At 40.2% G+C, this 17,334-nt stretch overlaps 1 protein-coding gene across 10 annotated transcripts in view; it reads right to left on the reverse strand.

Annotated features, from left to right (window-relative positions):
- The window catches only part of RAD54B (RAD54 homolog B), a 64,004-nt gene that overhangs the window by 15,741 nt on the left and 30,929 nt on the right, over positions 1–17,334 (reverse strand). For 6 of the 10 annotated variants that reach the window (XM_065053984.1, XM_065053980.1, XM_065053982.1 and 3 more), the window contains 4 exons: positions 7,607–7,807; positions 4,204–4,491; positions 1,478–1,640; positions 550–775 (listed from right to left, as the gene is read on the reverse strand). In XM_065053984.1, coding sequence (XP_064910056.1) covers positions 550–775; positions 1,478–1,640; positions 4,204–4,491; positions 7,607–7,807 — 878 coding nt within the window. Of the gene's footprint in view, positions 1–549; positions 776–1,477; positions 1,641–4,203; positions 4,492–7,606; positions 7,808–10,053; positions 10,149–17,334 lie in introns of those variants that run through there. The other 4 variants (XM_065053988.1, XM_065053987.1, XM_065053989.1 and 1 more) reach the window with 2 other exon arrangements.

Here is a 17,334-nt window from a genome sequence, read left to right on the forward strand (position 1 = left end):
TCTAACACTGAGCCTCTAGGCTTGGTAACTCACACGACCTTAAATTATCCTAACATAAACCTCATCATTGACAGTGACAGTAAAGGGGATAACTTTCTGAAGTAACCTGAAACACACAGATGAAACAAAGAGGAAAAAGAAGCAACTACCAGAGAAACAGAGTACAAGTCAGTCAAGGCAGATGCTCTGGTACATAAAGCAGGGAAGGTGGGTGCTTTGATAGACAGCAGAAAGCTCTTCCTTGAACCGAAGAGGCACATGGAGCAGCTGTCACCTCTTATATCTTCAAAGGTGAAGGCTGAGGGAAGATAAGATAGACATATGCTACACAGGCAGGTGAGCTTGAGTTAGGACCTGGTTACTGACAGCTAAATGCCCATATAGACAATTACCTGAAGCAGAAATAAAGTATTGCAAATAAATATTAAAAGAGAATTACTAGTTTTGGTCTCTGGTTAAAAAAAAAAAAAAAAAGGAGAGGAAAAAAAATCACAAATCCAATACTCTGAGCCAAATATGACCTAATCCCCTTTCAGAAATAAGTCTTACCTGATCAACTGTGAAGACTTTGATCCTTTCACTTCCCAACCATTTCTGAAATTCTTTTTGCCAGTTTTTTACCAGACTCCCAGGGGTGACAATCAGCACTCGCTTTAGTACAGGTTTGCACCCATAGACCCCTTGACGCAGAAGAGTCCAGACAAGTGCAATGCATTGCAATGTTTTTCCTAAGCCCATTTCATCAGCAAGAATAGCTCCAAATCTGCCACTGACTCTGTAAGATATAATTAGGTGGTGGTAACAATTTAAAAGACATATCTATAATTATTCACAACTGGTTTAGGCAACTGCTTCTTGTAGTTGTTTCCTGAAGCATAAAGAACCTATTTATACTTACGCTCTACTGTAGGTTTTCACTCAGTTATACCAGAAGACCTTAGAGTAAAATTCATCACTTTCTAGGTTAATGCTTTAGTCCTCCAAAACCAAATAAACTATATATAGATATTATCTAATATTTTAAAAATTTGAATATACCTTTGAATATGAATCTATTATTTGATAAAGTTATTTTGAAAATACTACTGTATTGTTTCAGCAGGCTGTTACAGCAGCTTCTTTATTCTAAACACCTGATTTATAAATTATATGAATAAGTATGAATTATATTAATCATAAATCCCAGAAAGCAGTGTGCTTTAGCACAGGTTAGATTGCAATCTATGTTCACAAGACTTAGTATTTGCAGTAGAACTGACGGGCCTTTTGGTGCAGCAGCTTCTCATCACATCTGGCAAAGTCACAGCAAGCATTATGCCACACACAGGTCACAAAAAACAACCTCTAGTGGGGGAAAATTGCTATTATTAATTAACTGAATAATTGCTTGAAACTTCCTATTCAAATTGTTTCATTTCGAACATGGGCATGAAAATACTACAGGTATTGAAAGCCAAAAGGATAATTATTGTCTTACCTCATTCCCATTACACATTCATATAGAAATATAATTCCTTCTCTCTGATGCGGTCGTAGATTATTTGCAATGTATGGATCCACAACTACATCCACCAGAGGTAAACCAGCCTTATTGAACGCCCACTGATGACTTGCATTTGGTCTTGGCATAACCAAAGAATCTTGAAGTTCAAAACATATGCAAGTATTGCACAAAATCACTATTTTTGGTTTGTTAACAAAGATTATCATTTCTATAACCCAGCTACAGAGTAAAGTCAATGATCTAATGACTGTTAAATATACTGTTTAATATACTTACCATTCTCAGACGGAAAATGGATTTACCAATGGAGCATCTAAATAGCTTTCTAAATAAAAAATCCTTTTACAGAGGGTTCCCAAATAGTATGCACTTTTGTCAAAGGTGAAGGTGAAAAAACTGAGAAATCTGAGTATATTTTAACACGAGGTGAAACTGCCTACCTAATGAATGTTGCAAGATGACTTTGAATGCATAGAGTTAAATCAGAGGAAGTTCTAAAAGGCTTATCAAAGGAAAGTTTAAGAAAAAGAACATAAACAATGACCTACATAAAGTCTAGACACTACATTTCAAGGGGATACTCTTCTAGCTGCCCAGAAAGACTTCTCTGCCTGAGAAACGCAGATAAAAAGACAAGAATCTGTTAAAAAAAAAAACAGGGAAGCACTGCGAGTGAGCTGACAAAGGCTGCCACAGTGCATCAATAAAAGAAGCTGACAGGTTTGAAGACACAGAGGCAAAGAGAGCATGAAGTCTGGGATATATTCTTTGACTACATCGAAATGATATTTTTGCTTGCCATAATTTGTTTACAAACTCTAATGTCATAATTTGGCCAGACAGTGTCCATACTGGGTTGCTTATATGGATGCCACACATTCTCACTGAAAAGTCGTATTGTCGGCAGACAGAATGAGAAAGGAATGCGTAGCTGCTGGTATTGCTATGTCACCAGAGCAGATCTATACTGATAATTTATTCATGGGAATACGTTGGTCGATGGCTTGTATCATTCAGGGAGATTTTGTATCCTACTGACAAAGGGCTGAGTTCTAATAAATTACATCAAATCGCATGCTTGTACAGATAAGAGCCAGTGGTGACAAAAAGGTAACTTTTCTGAGAAAATTTCGCAGCCTCGGAGATGGGGAAGAAACAAGGCTCAGAAGAGCAATAATGTGCTTAGAAATCAGATGTAAAAGACATGGATTTACATCTTTGTCACTGTGCCCTGTTCTTCTGAGCACAAGGATAAATGACTTCCCATTTTGAAGAACCTGCAGTTTAACCAGCTGTTGGCATAGACCTCAACATGAAAACCTCTGAATGCTCCAGTCCCAAGGTCCAGGTCTAGGAAAGTATCTCCATTACTTCTGAAAGAGCTTATGCAACAAGGCATTAAATAAACTATGCAATTCTCCCGTGTGGGCAACACTAATGACTGAGAGCACAACCTTCTGATGTGTTGAGGGCACTTCATATGAGGCAGTGTAGGGAAATCTCATAAAAGGTACTTAGATCCATCAGAAGAAGAGTCTCGGGAGACAAAGAACTAAAATAAACCACAGCTTTTGGACAGACTAGTGCAAAAACAACAAAAAAGTTAATCTGAGCATTGAATATATGAGGTCTTTACCAGATTTTACATTAGGAAGCTAAGGCAGTATCATCTTGCAACCACAGGAACATTCTTAGATACAACATAAGTTGAATTCAGACCAGAAGCTGGTGTTTATAAGGTTGCTCTTACAAAAAGGCCAATGATATCACTAATTACCACTTGATTGAGATTTCATTGTTTATTTACATAGCAGCCAGGTAGCAGCTTTTGAAAGTCCCATAGTCTCAGGATATGAGGTAAGAAGTAGAATGGAGGTATAACTATCGTAAGAACATAGAACAAACTTGTATTTTTTTTTTATTATGCATTGCTCTGCTTAGTAACATTTTTTTTAAACTCATGTCTATCTTCCATCTGAAAGATAGAGGCACCAGCAGAATATAACTCCTGAATGGTTTGTTATTGACAGACCAGAGAGCGCTTCGTATTTAGATAAGCAAAGCCACTTCCTGCAGCTACCAAACATTTACAGGAACCCTCTTGTACAACTGCTTAACCAGCCTGTTTCTATGCAATTTGTGAACTCTCATGGCTCTTCAGCACATGGTACTTCAAGCATCATAAACCAAAACTTTTATTCCGAAATGCATCTGGTTAGGTTTGGGCAGCGTAGTTCCACTTGCTGGCTGTGCAGGATCAGGCGCTGTCATAAGCAATTCTTTGAATCTGGCTTAACCTCTCTATTACTGATCCTGCACTGTAATTACTGTGCTGTCATATTATGTCAGTGCTTCACTGACCCCAGTGGGAAGCTGGAACTCACCTAGAACTTTCAGCATGTGTCAGACTGTTTCTCTGATCAATATACTCATTTGTTTTGGCAAAACTCTCAGAAACCACCCTAACTTGTTTCTACAGACATCTGTGACAACTATGAGAAACTTTATGCAGTGTAGAGCATTTCACTTGTTAGAAACACACATGATAAAATCCTAACGTGACATTGACAGAAACACTAGAACCATATGTCAGAAATACTTTAGTAATATACTGCGGAACAAGAAAATTTTGATTACACATTCAGTTTTTTTTTGAGAGCCAGAGGATGCTTAAAGAAACTTAAAAATCTGAATCTTACTTGAAGCATTTGGATCGTGGCGAGGTTTGCAGCTTTGAGAATCTTTGAGCATATTCTCTTTAGTTTTGGGTTGACAGACACTTTTGAATGGTTTACAGAATGGTTTCATGTTAGTTTGAGATAAAGAAGTTTGGTCTGTGTAATGTGTCCCTATTCCAGCCTGAAAACACCTGCCACTGCTGAAGTCATCTGCTGAAATTACACCCATCACTTCAATTTCTTTTCCTCCAACCATCAGTGTTTGGCCTTCATCAAGACTGTCTAGCTCTTTAGATTTATATCCAGTACCTAAAATAATACAAAAAGTCAGCAATTAGGACAACACAGCAAATACTACTTCCTTAACATCTGCAGGAAGAATAAACAAAACTGCCAACAGGTATTTGATTCTTAAGCATTTGTATTGGTACACATATGAACCCAAAAGCCTTTCCCCTCCTTAACAGAGCGTGACATCTCAGTGCTAATAATCACAATTAGATAGCAGAATATGCCAGTAAATATTCTATCACCATCACCCACAATCAGTTCTACTGAATATCAAATATCCATTTAAGAGAACTTCTAGAAACAGCCCCATATCATAAAATCTAGCAGTTTGATTTAGTTTTAAACTTGCTCAAAACTAGCGATCATTCTGGGTTCATTTTCCTTCCTTTCATGTCCTGACACGAACAACACTAGCCTCTTTGGCTGCTGATAGACAGAATATTATATTTTTTAAATCATTCTAAACTAGCTTTTTACAATTAAGGACTCATATGTATCTGAAATCTTTACTGCTTCTACATACGCTCTGAAACATGTATGCCTGATTTTTGCCAGGATTTATCTATCAGCTCAACAGTTCCCCTTAGGGACTCCATTGGGTGGGCATTCTCAGAGCAGCTACCACATACTATTGGTCTCACTACAAAATAGAGCTGCAGCGGCAACTTCCTCTAAGATAAAGATGTAGGAAAGAATGGTGGTTCCTGCTTTTAAATAGCATTCTAGTGGGTGAAGCTCTCATATAAGAAATGGGAGACATCTTTTCTTAACTCTGGGAGGTCAAAGCCACATTTCTACATCAAAATTAGAAGCAGGAATGCTCTTTACCCCAGTTGTTGAACTTGTGCCACTTTGAATAAACAGGATTGGATCCTCAGTTGGGCCAAAACACAAAAAGCGTGACTGTGTAGACCAGCAGCTAAAGCACCTGTGAAAGAGGCAAAACTCTCCAAGGTCTTACACATATTTTATCCAACAAACACTACACATAAATTCTGCTGGGAGCTGTTTGCAAAGCTCAGGTCTCCCATTTCTAGGGGTGTGCCTTTTGCAAGGAGTTGGAGTGTGGAGATCTGGATTTGAATTCCTTTAAGAGAATAAATTTACTGAGGTGTTTCATGGTCCAAGCAAGTGCTGAAAAATTGCCTGGCCAAAGGGGAAAGGGGGATATTTTTCTTTCCTTCCCCTAAATGCATGAAAAAACACACTGTGATCCTTATTTTGACAGAAGAACACCTGCTTTCAGGAAAAGGCTAAAGATGCCAGAACACAAGAAAATGCACGTCTTCCTAAATCAGGTGCCTGGAAAAGGCATTTATGACCTCTCCTTTGCTCTGCATTTTTGTTTTCTGTTACTGCCCCTGCATAGCTTCATTCTGAGCATACTGAATACAGGTGTATCCCCGTGCAGGATCTTTCAAATTCCACTCTGAAGACTCTAATTCCAAGATAGGATGGGCTTTAACGGTAGATGGGAACTTAGGAAAGGCAAAAGGCAAACCTTCAAAGCTCAAATGTTTAAGCAGCTGCCAGAAATAGCTGTTTTATAACATAAACTAAGGAACAAGAGAGTGCTTCCTAAATTCTCTGTAATATATTATTAAGGAATTAGGACATTTGCAGGGGAAAAAGGCAAGATGTTTGAAAACAAGCTACAGCCTATGGTGGTTTTAGGTTCCCATGCCCCTTCTTGGATACAGCCCTAGATCTAAGGGAAAAAACAAACAAACGAACAAACAAACAAACAACTATCTTTGCCTTTTTTTCCCATTTAAAAATAATAATCCTTCATGCTCATTCACATTCACTGTAAACTTCCTAGTATTAAATGCAATTCTGGAGGTAAGCACCACTACCAGACCCTCCCTTCTCACTCAATGGGCTTACAGAATAATTGCAGAAATTTAAAACTTAGAGTGCTTGAGTGGATCAATTTATGATTTTCTTAGAACCAACATGCATTGAAAGCAACTCTGAATGGCCAAGTTAGCACCAATGACACTGGCATCATTGTGCTCCCTGACACCACCAAACACAGCAAATACATACAAATATATATAATACATTTATCAGGGAAAATCAGAACAGCCATTTCTCTACTGTGTTTTCTGCTAATTCAGGAAGACAGGACTAGAAAAAGACACAAGAACAGGGTAGTGGCGGATGCATTCCAGGCATTACTCTCTTTCTCTCTGCCTTCTTCAAAAACAAGCAAGCCTGTACATATATTGCTTTGCTATAAATATATTCAAATTAACTTCTAAGTCATAGACTGATTTGCAAATCAAAACTGCCTGGTGCTAACAAGCTCACAATGCCACAATTGTAACGACAGAGCAGAGAAGCCATCTTAGCCCTAAAATCAATCAAATTATATTTTTGTAGCAACGTTGTCCAATCCTGCTCACTTACAAAACACCTTTGGCTCAGTTTGCAAAGCTAATTCTTGCTTTGCCTTCAGTAAAAAATGACTGCTTCAAGCTGACTGCAGCCTATAGTTTGCAAGTCTTATTTTTAACTCTGATAGCAACCCAAACTGAGTCTTACAGCAGCAGCTGCTGCTAAAACTACAAGACTAAAAATTGCTACACAGTTGACTTCGGCTTGGCTGGAAAATGTTGCTACTTGCTTGTCTTTCCAACAAAGATAATATTTTTAGCTGTTTGACTGGCTGAAATGTGAAGACCCAAGTTCTGACATTCCTGGCTGCCATACTACTGACTGGAATATCTACAAGGAACTTACCTGCCTATTTTCCCATAATTTTAACACCTGCTCCAATGCACTGTGTGAGCAACCAAAAGCAACTACTCATCCCTCATTTGGCACCTCTGCTGAGTTAGTACAGCCATTCATTTCCAGATCTCTCCTTGGATTAGTAGTTGGTGTTTCTGTGAATAATGTTATTCAGCCTGCTCCAGCCTCCCCCATGCATCTGCCTTACATGTAAGAAAGATAAAGCTTTCTTGCGGTCTCCACACAATCCCCTCTAAAAAAACCACCTTTTTCTCATTCTGTGGTTGACATTGGTATGGATAACTCTAAATTATCTAAAGAGCTGTGTCTCTGTTATTCGAAGCACAGTAATTTTAAGCCCATTGTTCACTTACACAAGTATGCAAATCTACAATACCTCTTCCAATGTCTTTGCCTTCCATATCTTTCAATATTACTGACTTTCCTTTTGTAATAAGAACAGCATCGCCTTCCCATTTCTTGTGCTTTTTCTTTGATGCCTTACACCACACAACACTGAAATATTTCACGAGGCACTCAGGTTCTTCCTGAGCTGCTGCTTCCTTTGCTGTCCCCGATGCTGGCAAATACAATGCATCTAAAAGGGAAAGAAAATAACAAAGAACATCTCAGGTTCTCTTGGCAAACTATACAGTCATTTGCATTTCAAACAAATCAAGGACAACCTATGCATTTCATCTTATATAAACAAAGTGGTGTCTTTCCTGTCCTGGGCTGCTGCTGATAAGTTCGAACTGAGACAGAACAGCACATAAGGCCTCGTCCTGAAATAGGAACCATTAAATTGTTTTTGGAAAGTATGCACCTCCAGGAAAAGCGCATTGCTTGCTACATGAGTGAGCTCCTGATCTGACATACAAGGGGATGAGTGTGGAGAAAGAATACGAGGAAAGGCTGAGGAAAAAAAGACCACAGGAGAAACTGAAAACAGGGTCCTGGTGAGATGGCTCTGGGCAATGTTCTGGAAGCAAGGACAGGAATACAGAGCTCGGGAAAGGGGGCGAAGGAGGCCAGGAACCAGATCTGAGACTGAAATCATTAGCACTAAGTTGCAGAATAACCATAATTGTAATAATGCAAAAGATTATTTCAACTCCTTTCCTTATACCCTTTAAAAATAAGTGTGCAAATCTTGAAACAAACCATCTCTTGAGTTTGCAGCAATGCTGTTACTAGGCTTAGATGGATTTAGATTTGTCAGCGGTTACCTAATCATAAGTATCACAGATGTAAATAGTAATAAGAAATACTTAGGTTCATAAGGTTAAGAAATCAGAATAGAACAGACAGCAGTTGACTATACTATTGATTAAGAATAAACACATGCTTTCAAGAGTTAGCCATCTGACATAAGTAATGGTAGATAAGTCCCCAGCATTACCTAAAGGAATATCTGTAGCATTCCTTTTCCGCACATGCACAGCTTCAAAGGGAGAATCAGACTAATTTTCATTAAAATACCCTTGCATGCTGGTTAAAGGCTTAAATCGGTTTGCTCCTTAGATTCCATCTGGGATTCAACACTATACAAATCTGTTACAAAAAAGTGCTTATGCCACAGACTAACCTTTCCAAAATCTGCAAGTGTGCTGGTGTTTAAAGGACAAGCAGCAAGAGTAAGTTTTTGCTCACAATAATGGTCCAATAAAGAGGCAACTTTAACACTTATACATCAAGTCTACACATTCTTAAAACAGTGAAACACTCTGTCAAGGTTTAAGGCAGACTCATAAGTTACATGCCTAAAATAAGCACAATTTTTCAGATTAGCATTTACTAAAAAGGTACTATTTAAGTGAAAAATGCTTTATTTATTGAATAGAATTTTCTTGCCAAAGCTCTCTAAAAGACTTATTATCTGTATAGAACTCTGTGCTAACACAGTGCCTAACGTAGATGGGATTTTCCATAGGTGGATGTTTCCTCAGGGCATCAGCCCGCAACATCTGTAGTGTTTCATATGACAGATGCCCCGTCTCTAAGGGGTAACAGGGCAGCTCCTGAAAACTGGTGCAGCCCAGAGGGATGAGAAAACGGAACAGAGCAGCTCTTTCTGAAATGTAGGGGATGCTTTGTAGATGAAACCTGGGAAACCAGCCAGAAAGCGAGAATAAATCCTTGCAGTTTTGCAAAAAGGTACAAGGGCTCTCGCGGATCTTCAGTAACCACAAGCAATGAGATTAAGAGGAGTGAAGGGGGGCTGGGAAAGAAAGAAAACTTGTACACTGCTAAAAATACAATAAACTAATTTGATTTTACATTGAGTTTCTAATTGTAAACTGATTTAACAAAATAAATACAAGATTCTTTTCTGTTTGCTTTTCAAACCGATTCTCTTAATCAGCGATTTCTTTGCTCGCACTAAGATTTTAAGCAACTGTTACTGCAAGAACTGGAGACCTCATTTCAGAACTTCCTTCTTCTCTCCTGAAGGACAGCCCTCCATGAACAAACAACCACCTCCTCGTCTCCTCCACTGACCTCCCACATGGGTTTAGTGACCCCTGAGATCTGTTTTATGGTCATTGCTCTTTTACTCAGGGAGTCCAGCGTGGTGGTGTCTGAAGCACCAGTAGGTTAACTTTCAGGTCAATAACAACCCTTCAAACTTTTATTATCCCTACTTCATTTAAAATAATAAGGAAACCAATAGCTCAGAAGCAGATCTGGAAACTGTTAGCATTTTGTAATAGTGACTTTTGCCGAAAAGGATTTCCAAGGCAACCTGCACCCAGTGAGAAGCAAGCTGGGCACCAACTTTCCATACAATACTACCATGTTCCTATAGGAAAAAAGAAAAACAACAGCCTCTGCGATACTCACATTTCTTCTCTCAGTTTGTCTTCTGAATTATTATAATTTCTGTTTATAAAAATATCCAATTTGTTTGTATGCCACGTAAAGTATTTCTTTTTGCCTGTAACTACAGAATAGCCTCAGATAAAAGTGTTAAGGTACTTTCCTTTTTTAAAAAATGAAACATTTTTATGTAAAAATAATTACATCCTCTCAAAATTATCTTCCATAAAATTGCCTTGAATAGAAAACCCAAACCTGTTCACTACCAATGCTGATTAGGTACTTGCATTCATTCTTCTTTTTATCTTATATATATGTTTTTTTTTAATTCAGCATCACACCTATTTAACGTCAAAGATTTACTCCAGTGCAATAGCAGAATATCCAAATTTGATAAATTCAGTGTCAAGAACTTTCAGAATTGAAATGAGGCAGGTATGTTACGCATGGGGATTAAGTCCAGTATTTGATACAAGGGTACAGAGAGCAACGGTGTCAACAGTAAAGCCCTTGCTGCTCACTGACTGTAGACAGTGTCTTAAATAGAGCTGGGTTTGCTGAGACCCTGGAAGATAAAGTGCAACTGTAAATTCTGAGCTCTGCAGTTAATCAGTTGGGACTGACAATAATAAGTAACAGGAACTATGTGTACACCACAGTATGAGAAAGATCAGGAAAGCATGCCCACTCATTTCTCCCCCGAACAGCAAACCACCCAGCCCGGGAGTGCGGTTTTCTTAACCATGAAGAAACTCCAGCAAGCAGCATGTGTTTCCTCCCAGAATGAAGGGCTTGGGGACTTCAAAGACGTGGCTAATAAGGCTTTGAAAAGTTTCCACAAATAAAAACGCTTTCTCTTGCTGGTTGAGAAAGCAAGGGCTTAAGTTTCAAGATATAAAGCATAACCTAGTTGAGATGAGAAGTTTCAGCAGCCTCAGGAAGGTGATGATTTACAGAAAGTGGAACAAGATCCAAGAGAGGGGACGGTGGAGTGATCCAATGGCAAACTAGTTTAACCAGTTTCTGATGGGCAGGATTTAGAGAAAATGCATCATTTAGTCATTAAGTGCATTAGGTTACTGCCAGTGCACCAGGAAAGCAGCTGTGTTATGAAAGATCACAAAAGTAACTCAAATGTGCATTTTGAGTAGACTGAACCCTGTAGCTTGCAGCATGGTATGTATAGGTACGAGCCAGCAGTGTGCCAAAAAGGCCAACAGCATCCTGGCTTGTATCAGGAATAGTGTGGCCAGCAGGACTAGGGAAGTGACTGTGCCACTGTACTCAGCACTGGTGAGGCCCCACCTCAAATACTGTGTTCAGTTTTGGGCCTCTCATCATCAGAAGGACATTCAGATGCTGGAGAGAGTTCAGAGAACGGCAATGAAGCTGTTGAAGGGTCTGGGGCACAAGTCTGACGAGGAGCAGCTGAGGGAACTGGGGCTGTTCAGCCTGGAGAAAAGAAGGCTGAGACCTTATCGCTGTCTACGACTACCTGAAAGGAGGTTGTAGCATGGAGGGTGTTGGTCTCCCAAGTAGCAAGTGATAGGACAAGAGGAAATGGCCTCAAGTTGCACCAGGGGAGGTTCAGATTGGATAGTAGGAAAAAATTCTTCATGGAAAGGGCTGTCAGGAACAGGCTGCCCAGGGAGGTGGCAGACTCACCATCCCTGGAGGTGTTTAAAAGGTGTTTAGATGAGGATCTTAGGGACATGGTTTAGTGCTAGAGCTAGGTTATGGTTGGACTCGATGATCCCAAGAGTCTCTTCCAACTGAAATGACTGTATGACTCTATGCTCTGGTGAGCAGGACACCAGTGACCCTGGCCTGAGGTGCAGTTCATGGGTGGGCTGACCCCATCCAGCTGCAGGTTGCTGCCAAAGCCCACGGGCTCACCTTTCCTTCCCCCTCCCCGTCTGCTTCTCATCCGCCAGCTGCAGACAAGCCAGTTCAGTGAATTCCATCTGAAACTAGAGTCAGTGCAGGCAAGGGATAGGTGGAGCTTGGAACAAGGAGACGGGGAGGCTGCCCCGTTTTTTGTGGCAGCTCCTGTTAGGTTGGGGTGATTTTAAAACCACGGGACCTGTCAAGCTACTCCACACCTCCACAGTTCAACTTCCACATTGTGAGTATGGAATGAACGACACATTTCCTTCAACTGCTCTGAATCCGCTGAATAAAAAGCACTATTGAAATGCAAACATTGTAATTTAGAGAAGACAACTTTGATCCAAGTTGTGCTTTATGGTGTTAAAGAATTAAAAAGAGAAGTAGGCAGAGCCAAAAATCGGGCCTGAGGTAGAAGGAGAGTTGGGCTCTGAATGAGTCACAGCCGAAGCTCGGTGGCAGCGCTCTGCTGCAGCCACCCCCCACGCCTGCGTCCATCCGCTCCGCAAAGCCAGCCTCATCTCCACCTTCTGAGCACAGGAAGCAACCAAAACGTTCCTTGATCAAATTAAGTGAAAAGTCACGGTGGAAGAAACCAGCTAACGACAACAAGGCAATGCAACATTAAAGATGCCAAGCAGGTGAGCCCATAAGAGCACTCAGAGCAAGCCAACCTCCCGGAAAACAGAGCTCACTCCTTTTCCCACATCCTCCTAGTTGAACTTTTTCCGTAATTCCGATTTTAAGACTACTGAGGTAGTCTTAAAGATAGTCAACATAAAACTACTATAATTGTTATGCTGTTCCATAGAATTTTACACAATGGGATTCAGCAACTGTTCTCCATGTGGGTAGTACTGGGGCAAGGAGAAATTTAGAAGGAACAAAAGACATAGAGGCAATTAAGCTTTTGAACTGGATCTGTTTGACTGATCACACCTTGCGAGACAAACACAAATCAACTCTGAGTTTAGGACTAGTGGAGGACACAATATCAAGCAAATAATAATTTTTAGTAGACAAGCCAGCAAAGACAAAGCAGGAACTAAGTCTTGGATCATCGTACCATTTTCCCTGAAGTCTCTTTGGCACTTTCTGCTCTTCAGCCTGAAAAATTTTCAGTCTTTCAGTTTCCTTGCTGTCAGCAAACACATGCAAAGCTCACTGGGCAAAACACTGCATGCCACTATATTAATGGTCTACAATGAGTTTAGTGACCTCTTAAAGCAGTCATTCACTTTATTATCCCAAAGGGTAAAGATAAGAGCTACAACCTGCCTTAGGTAGATGAAAACATCAAATTATATGGAATAATCTGTTTAGAAATTTTAATTTGCTCTAAAAGCCGAAAGATTAACATCTACAGCCCTGTGGTACAAAACTATGTTATGCCCCCACCCCATCCCCCAAACCCCAGCTTCCATTAAGTGAATGGTTTTAAGGTTGTGAAGTTGAGCAAAGTTTGGAGATGTCAAAAATAAGACTGTTCCAGTGACCTGGTCTGCTCCACTGTGCATGTGCATCAGTGATAAACTCTTCACAGAAAACATGCTGCACTACATCGCGGCAGCACCTCCTTCTCAGTCGGGGCAGAGAACTGAGCTGCTGGGCAGCGGCAGGAGCAAAGGGGCGGCTGCTGCCTCCACGACCCCTCAGCTGCTAAAGGTGTGTGAGGAAGGAGCCCGAGACTGCAAGGACAGAAAGTCTACCCTTATGGTTAGATAAGCTCAACAGTCCCTTAGAGAACTGGATTTCACTTGCATGTCTTCTAGAGCCACTCTGTGATGTAAGGAAAGTCATTTAACCCCAACTTACCAGCAGTAAACATTTGTCTGAGCACCTGCTTGGCAATTCGGTCTCATTTGTAGTAACAGTGAACACTCACGTGTGCAAATGGAAGTTGTGGTTTGGAAAGATTAACCGTATGGTATACTGAAGCACTGAGATAATGTAATCCTAGCTGATTCAGGCTGCACCTTCAGAAATAACGGGCCTTTTTGGTTTTATTCTCTCTGTCGCTCAGCTCCTGCATTATCTCCTAGAAAGTGCAGATTATACCAACCCCAATATCTCACAAGGATGTTGGGAAACACCATTACATCTGTGAAGAACTCAGATGCCATCATGATGGGCACCAGAGAAAAAAAAGCACATGAGTTAATTAATTAATTCAACGTAGTCTGAATAGTGTGCTGAAAACAAAGCATAAATCTGTAACTGAACAAAGAGGTGGAAAGAAAATACTCAATAGTGGCGAAGTGGAGACACACAGTCCATTCTGTGAACTGGAACGGGCAAGGAAGCCTACAGAAATACAATCCATAATCATGTAATGAATTACTATAGCCAACAGCATGAGAAGGCTGGATTCAGGTTGCACGTATTTGCAAGTTTTGGGGTACTTGAGTGTGTAACCTTAATTTTATTTCAAACAGAAGCCTTCTATATACAATAATAGAGATGGTAGATGTACTTAATTTGAACAAGTAGAAGGGAGGATGGAGAGCACACACTTCCAAAATTATAGCTCCATGTCAGGAAACTGTTCTTCCTAAACCTCTCAACTGCCTAAAAATCCAACTGACTCCAGCTTCTACTGTAAAAATTTAATGAACTAAGCTGAAAGCTTCTGTCAAGTCCACAGAAATAGACGTGCAAGTCCTATTACCAAAGGAAAAAGCAGCATCATTGAGAATTCTGAAAGGCTGCAGGCATCATTCAGTGCACTGAGCCAGATCAGCTCAGTTAAATGTTGGAGCCCATCAAATGCCATCCAAACTGACTGTTTACTACAGTTCTTAATACTGCCTTCCACACTGAAAGTTATTTTGATTAGTTTGTCAAGTAAAGGCTCTTCTAATCCAAAATGTAAATGCAAAAATTTTGTCAGAAAGCGACACTTATACTTGGGTTCTGTAAATGTTGAATGTTATTGCAAGAAATGATAGTCTAAAAGGGATACAAGTGGGAAAATTCCAAATATTTCTATTACCAAAAAAATCCAAATGACTGAGAAGTAGTTTTTAGACCATTAAACAATCACAGGCTAATTGCAGCCATCTGAAAAAGCAGTCCGTTTTTCACGCAGTTTGCACAGAAGTAAGTATGCATCCTTTAGTGTTTAAATTTTAACGGAAGGTACACAGCTAAATCCACATACGGTATTTTGAAAATACATCGTCTGGCATTCTCTAAACATTTGCTATTACCTCTACTGTTTGTTATTAAAAATAAAACTATATTTCTGTGATGTACAACATCTCTGTTCCTAAAATGCAAATGCTTTTAGATCTGTAACAAACAGCAAGCAAGCAGGAAGGGATTTACTAAGATTACATATCCTTCACATTAACATCTGTTTTAGCACATATTGGAAGGAAAAACATTTTTATTGTACTGTTTGTGTTTGTTAATGACCATGTTTGACTTCCCTGGATTATAATAAAGAGTCATTAAAATAAAAATAATCAATAAAACTCATGCCCACTGTCATAAGCATGAAACACAATATATTCCTATCCTAAATTATTAAAACAGGACTGTTTAAAATTTATGACATTACCCCAGAAAGAAGCACACCAAGGATGAGTCATTTTTTGAGAATTCTTTTTGTGTTATGCAGCAATGATTACTTGCAGAGTGGCTGATGGAATATTTGGAGAGGGAAAGAGTAATCTTTCCAAATCAAGTTACATAACTTTGATGCACATAAATGCAATCCATTCAGTAGTCCAAGCAGAAAACTAATATATATGGCTCAAGCACAAAAATATAGACCTCTAGTTGTAGTTCTTACTAGTAAAGCAAAACTGGAACAGGGAAGAAGAGGGAAGAGGAGAAATTCATTCTTGTAGAGGTACGCGGTGCTTATTGTGCTGCCTTTGCTCGTTCTGGATGTAAGAAAATTGAATACAGTTTAAATTGCATAGAAATTCCATTGCAAATTAATAAGATGCTTCCATGCAGGGAGCTGTAAATTCAGGATGCCTTTAACAGAGCCTACTTTGTGTCAGGCCTGCCTATTTTTGGTCGTGAGTTGACCACTTATGTAAGGAAACGCCAAAAGACATGGAGATGTGACAGTTTTCCACCAGCAGCCTGGGTCCACTTGCTGTTCCCAAGGGGCTGCTTCGACCCTTGATAGCGCCTGAAAGCCCACACAGCACACAAGGCTCTTCTGGTCAACCTACCACATGTGTAACTCGTTGGTTATGTGTGCATACCTACATATGCACATAGAATCACAGAATGGTTTGGGTTGGAAGGGACCTTCAAAGGCCACCTAGCCCAGCCCCCTGCAACAAGCAGGGACATCTTCAACCAGATCAGGTTGCTCAGAGCCCCATCCAGCCTGGCCTTGAAAGTTTCCGAGTATGGGGCGTCTACCACCTCTCTGGACAACCTGAGCCAGTGTTTTACCACCCTCATTGTAAAAAATTTCTTCCTCACATCTAACCTGAATCTTTCCTCCTTCAGTTTAAAACCATCACCCCTTGTCCTGTCATAACACACCTTCTAAAAAGTCTGTCCCCATCTTTCTTATAGGCCCTTTTGAAGTACTAAAGGCCACAATAAGGTCTCCCTGGAACCTCCTGTTCTCCAGGCTGAACAACCCCAGCTCTCTCAGGCTGTCCTCATAGGAGAGCTGTTCCAGCCCACTGATCATCTTGGTGGCCCATCTTGCTATACATATACATACTCATCAGGGAAAGATGAGATTTAAAAAAAAAAAAAAATCAAATTTATCTCTACCATATTTAATCTGAAAACAATCTTTACAGATGGCCACTATATCCTCAGAGCTAAAGTAGCTGAAACTCTCAAAATACATTTAACTTCTGGACCACTGAAAAACATCTTTAGCACCATCTTTGAAGTTCACTTAGGAATCACGTCTTTTCAAATCTCAACTACAGAAAATTAGCAGATACAGTTATATAACAAAACCTCTTCTGAAAGGAACAGATTTTATTGAGCAGAAATAATTGTAACAACCAGCAAGGGCTAAATTCCCTAAGCAAGCTCAGTTCAGTTCTCTTCTGCACACCCACTATGCAGCACCCTGAATCACAGAGCTACAAACTGTATTTTCAAGGCTATTTCTGGTATTTTCGCAGAAGAGTTGGGCCGTTACCTATCCAGCTGTATAGCCCAAGAGCTCTGAAATCCTCACCACCACGAATGAAGAGCAGAACTGTTCGAGGTCCCTGTTGTCATCTGCCACCCTCTCTGGATCTAAACAACGTGGCTTCCTCACTGAGGCGGCCTGGCCTGCTAGTGCCGAAAGTAGGGACACGTTTCCTTGCTTTCATTCAAGGGGTTGCTCACAGCTGAGAAATCACTGCTCTCCTCTCAGGACTGCAATGTGCCCAGGCTGGACAGGCTCTTCTATGAGTTCAGTTAGGGACTACATCTGAA

The sequence above is a fragment of the Columba livia genome, chromosome 2 (genome assembly GCF_036013475.1).
Source record: "Columba livia isolate bColLiv1 breed racing homer chromosome 2, bColLiv1.pat.W.v2, whole genome shotgun sequence".
Classification (NCBI taxonomy): Eukaryota; Metazoa; Chordata; class Aves; order Columbiformes; family Columbidae; genus Columba; species Columba livia.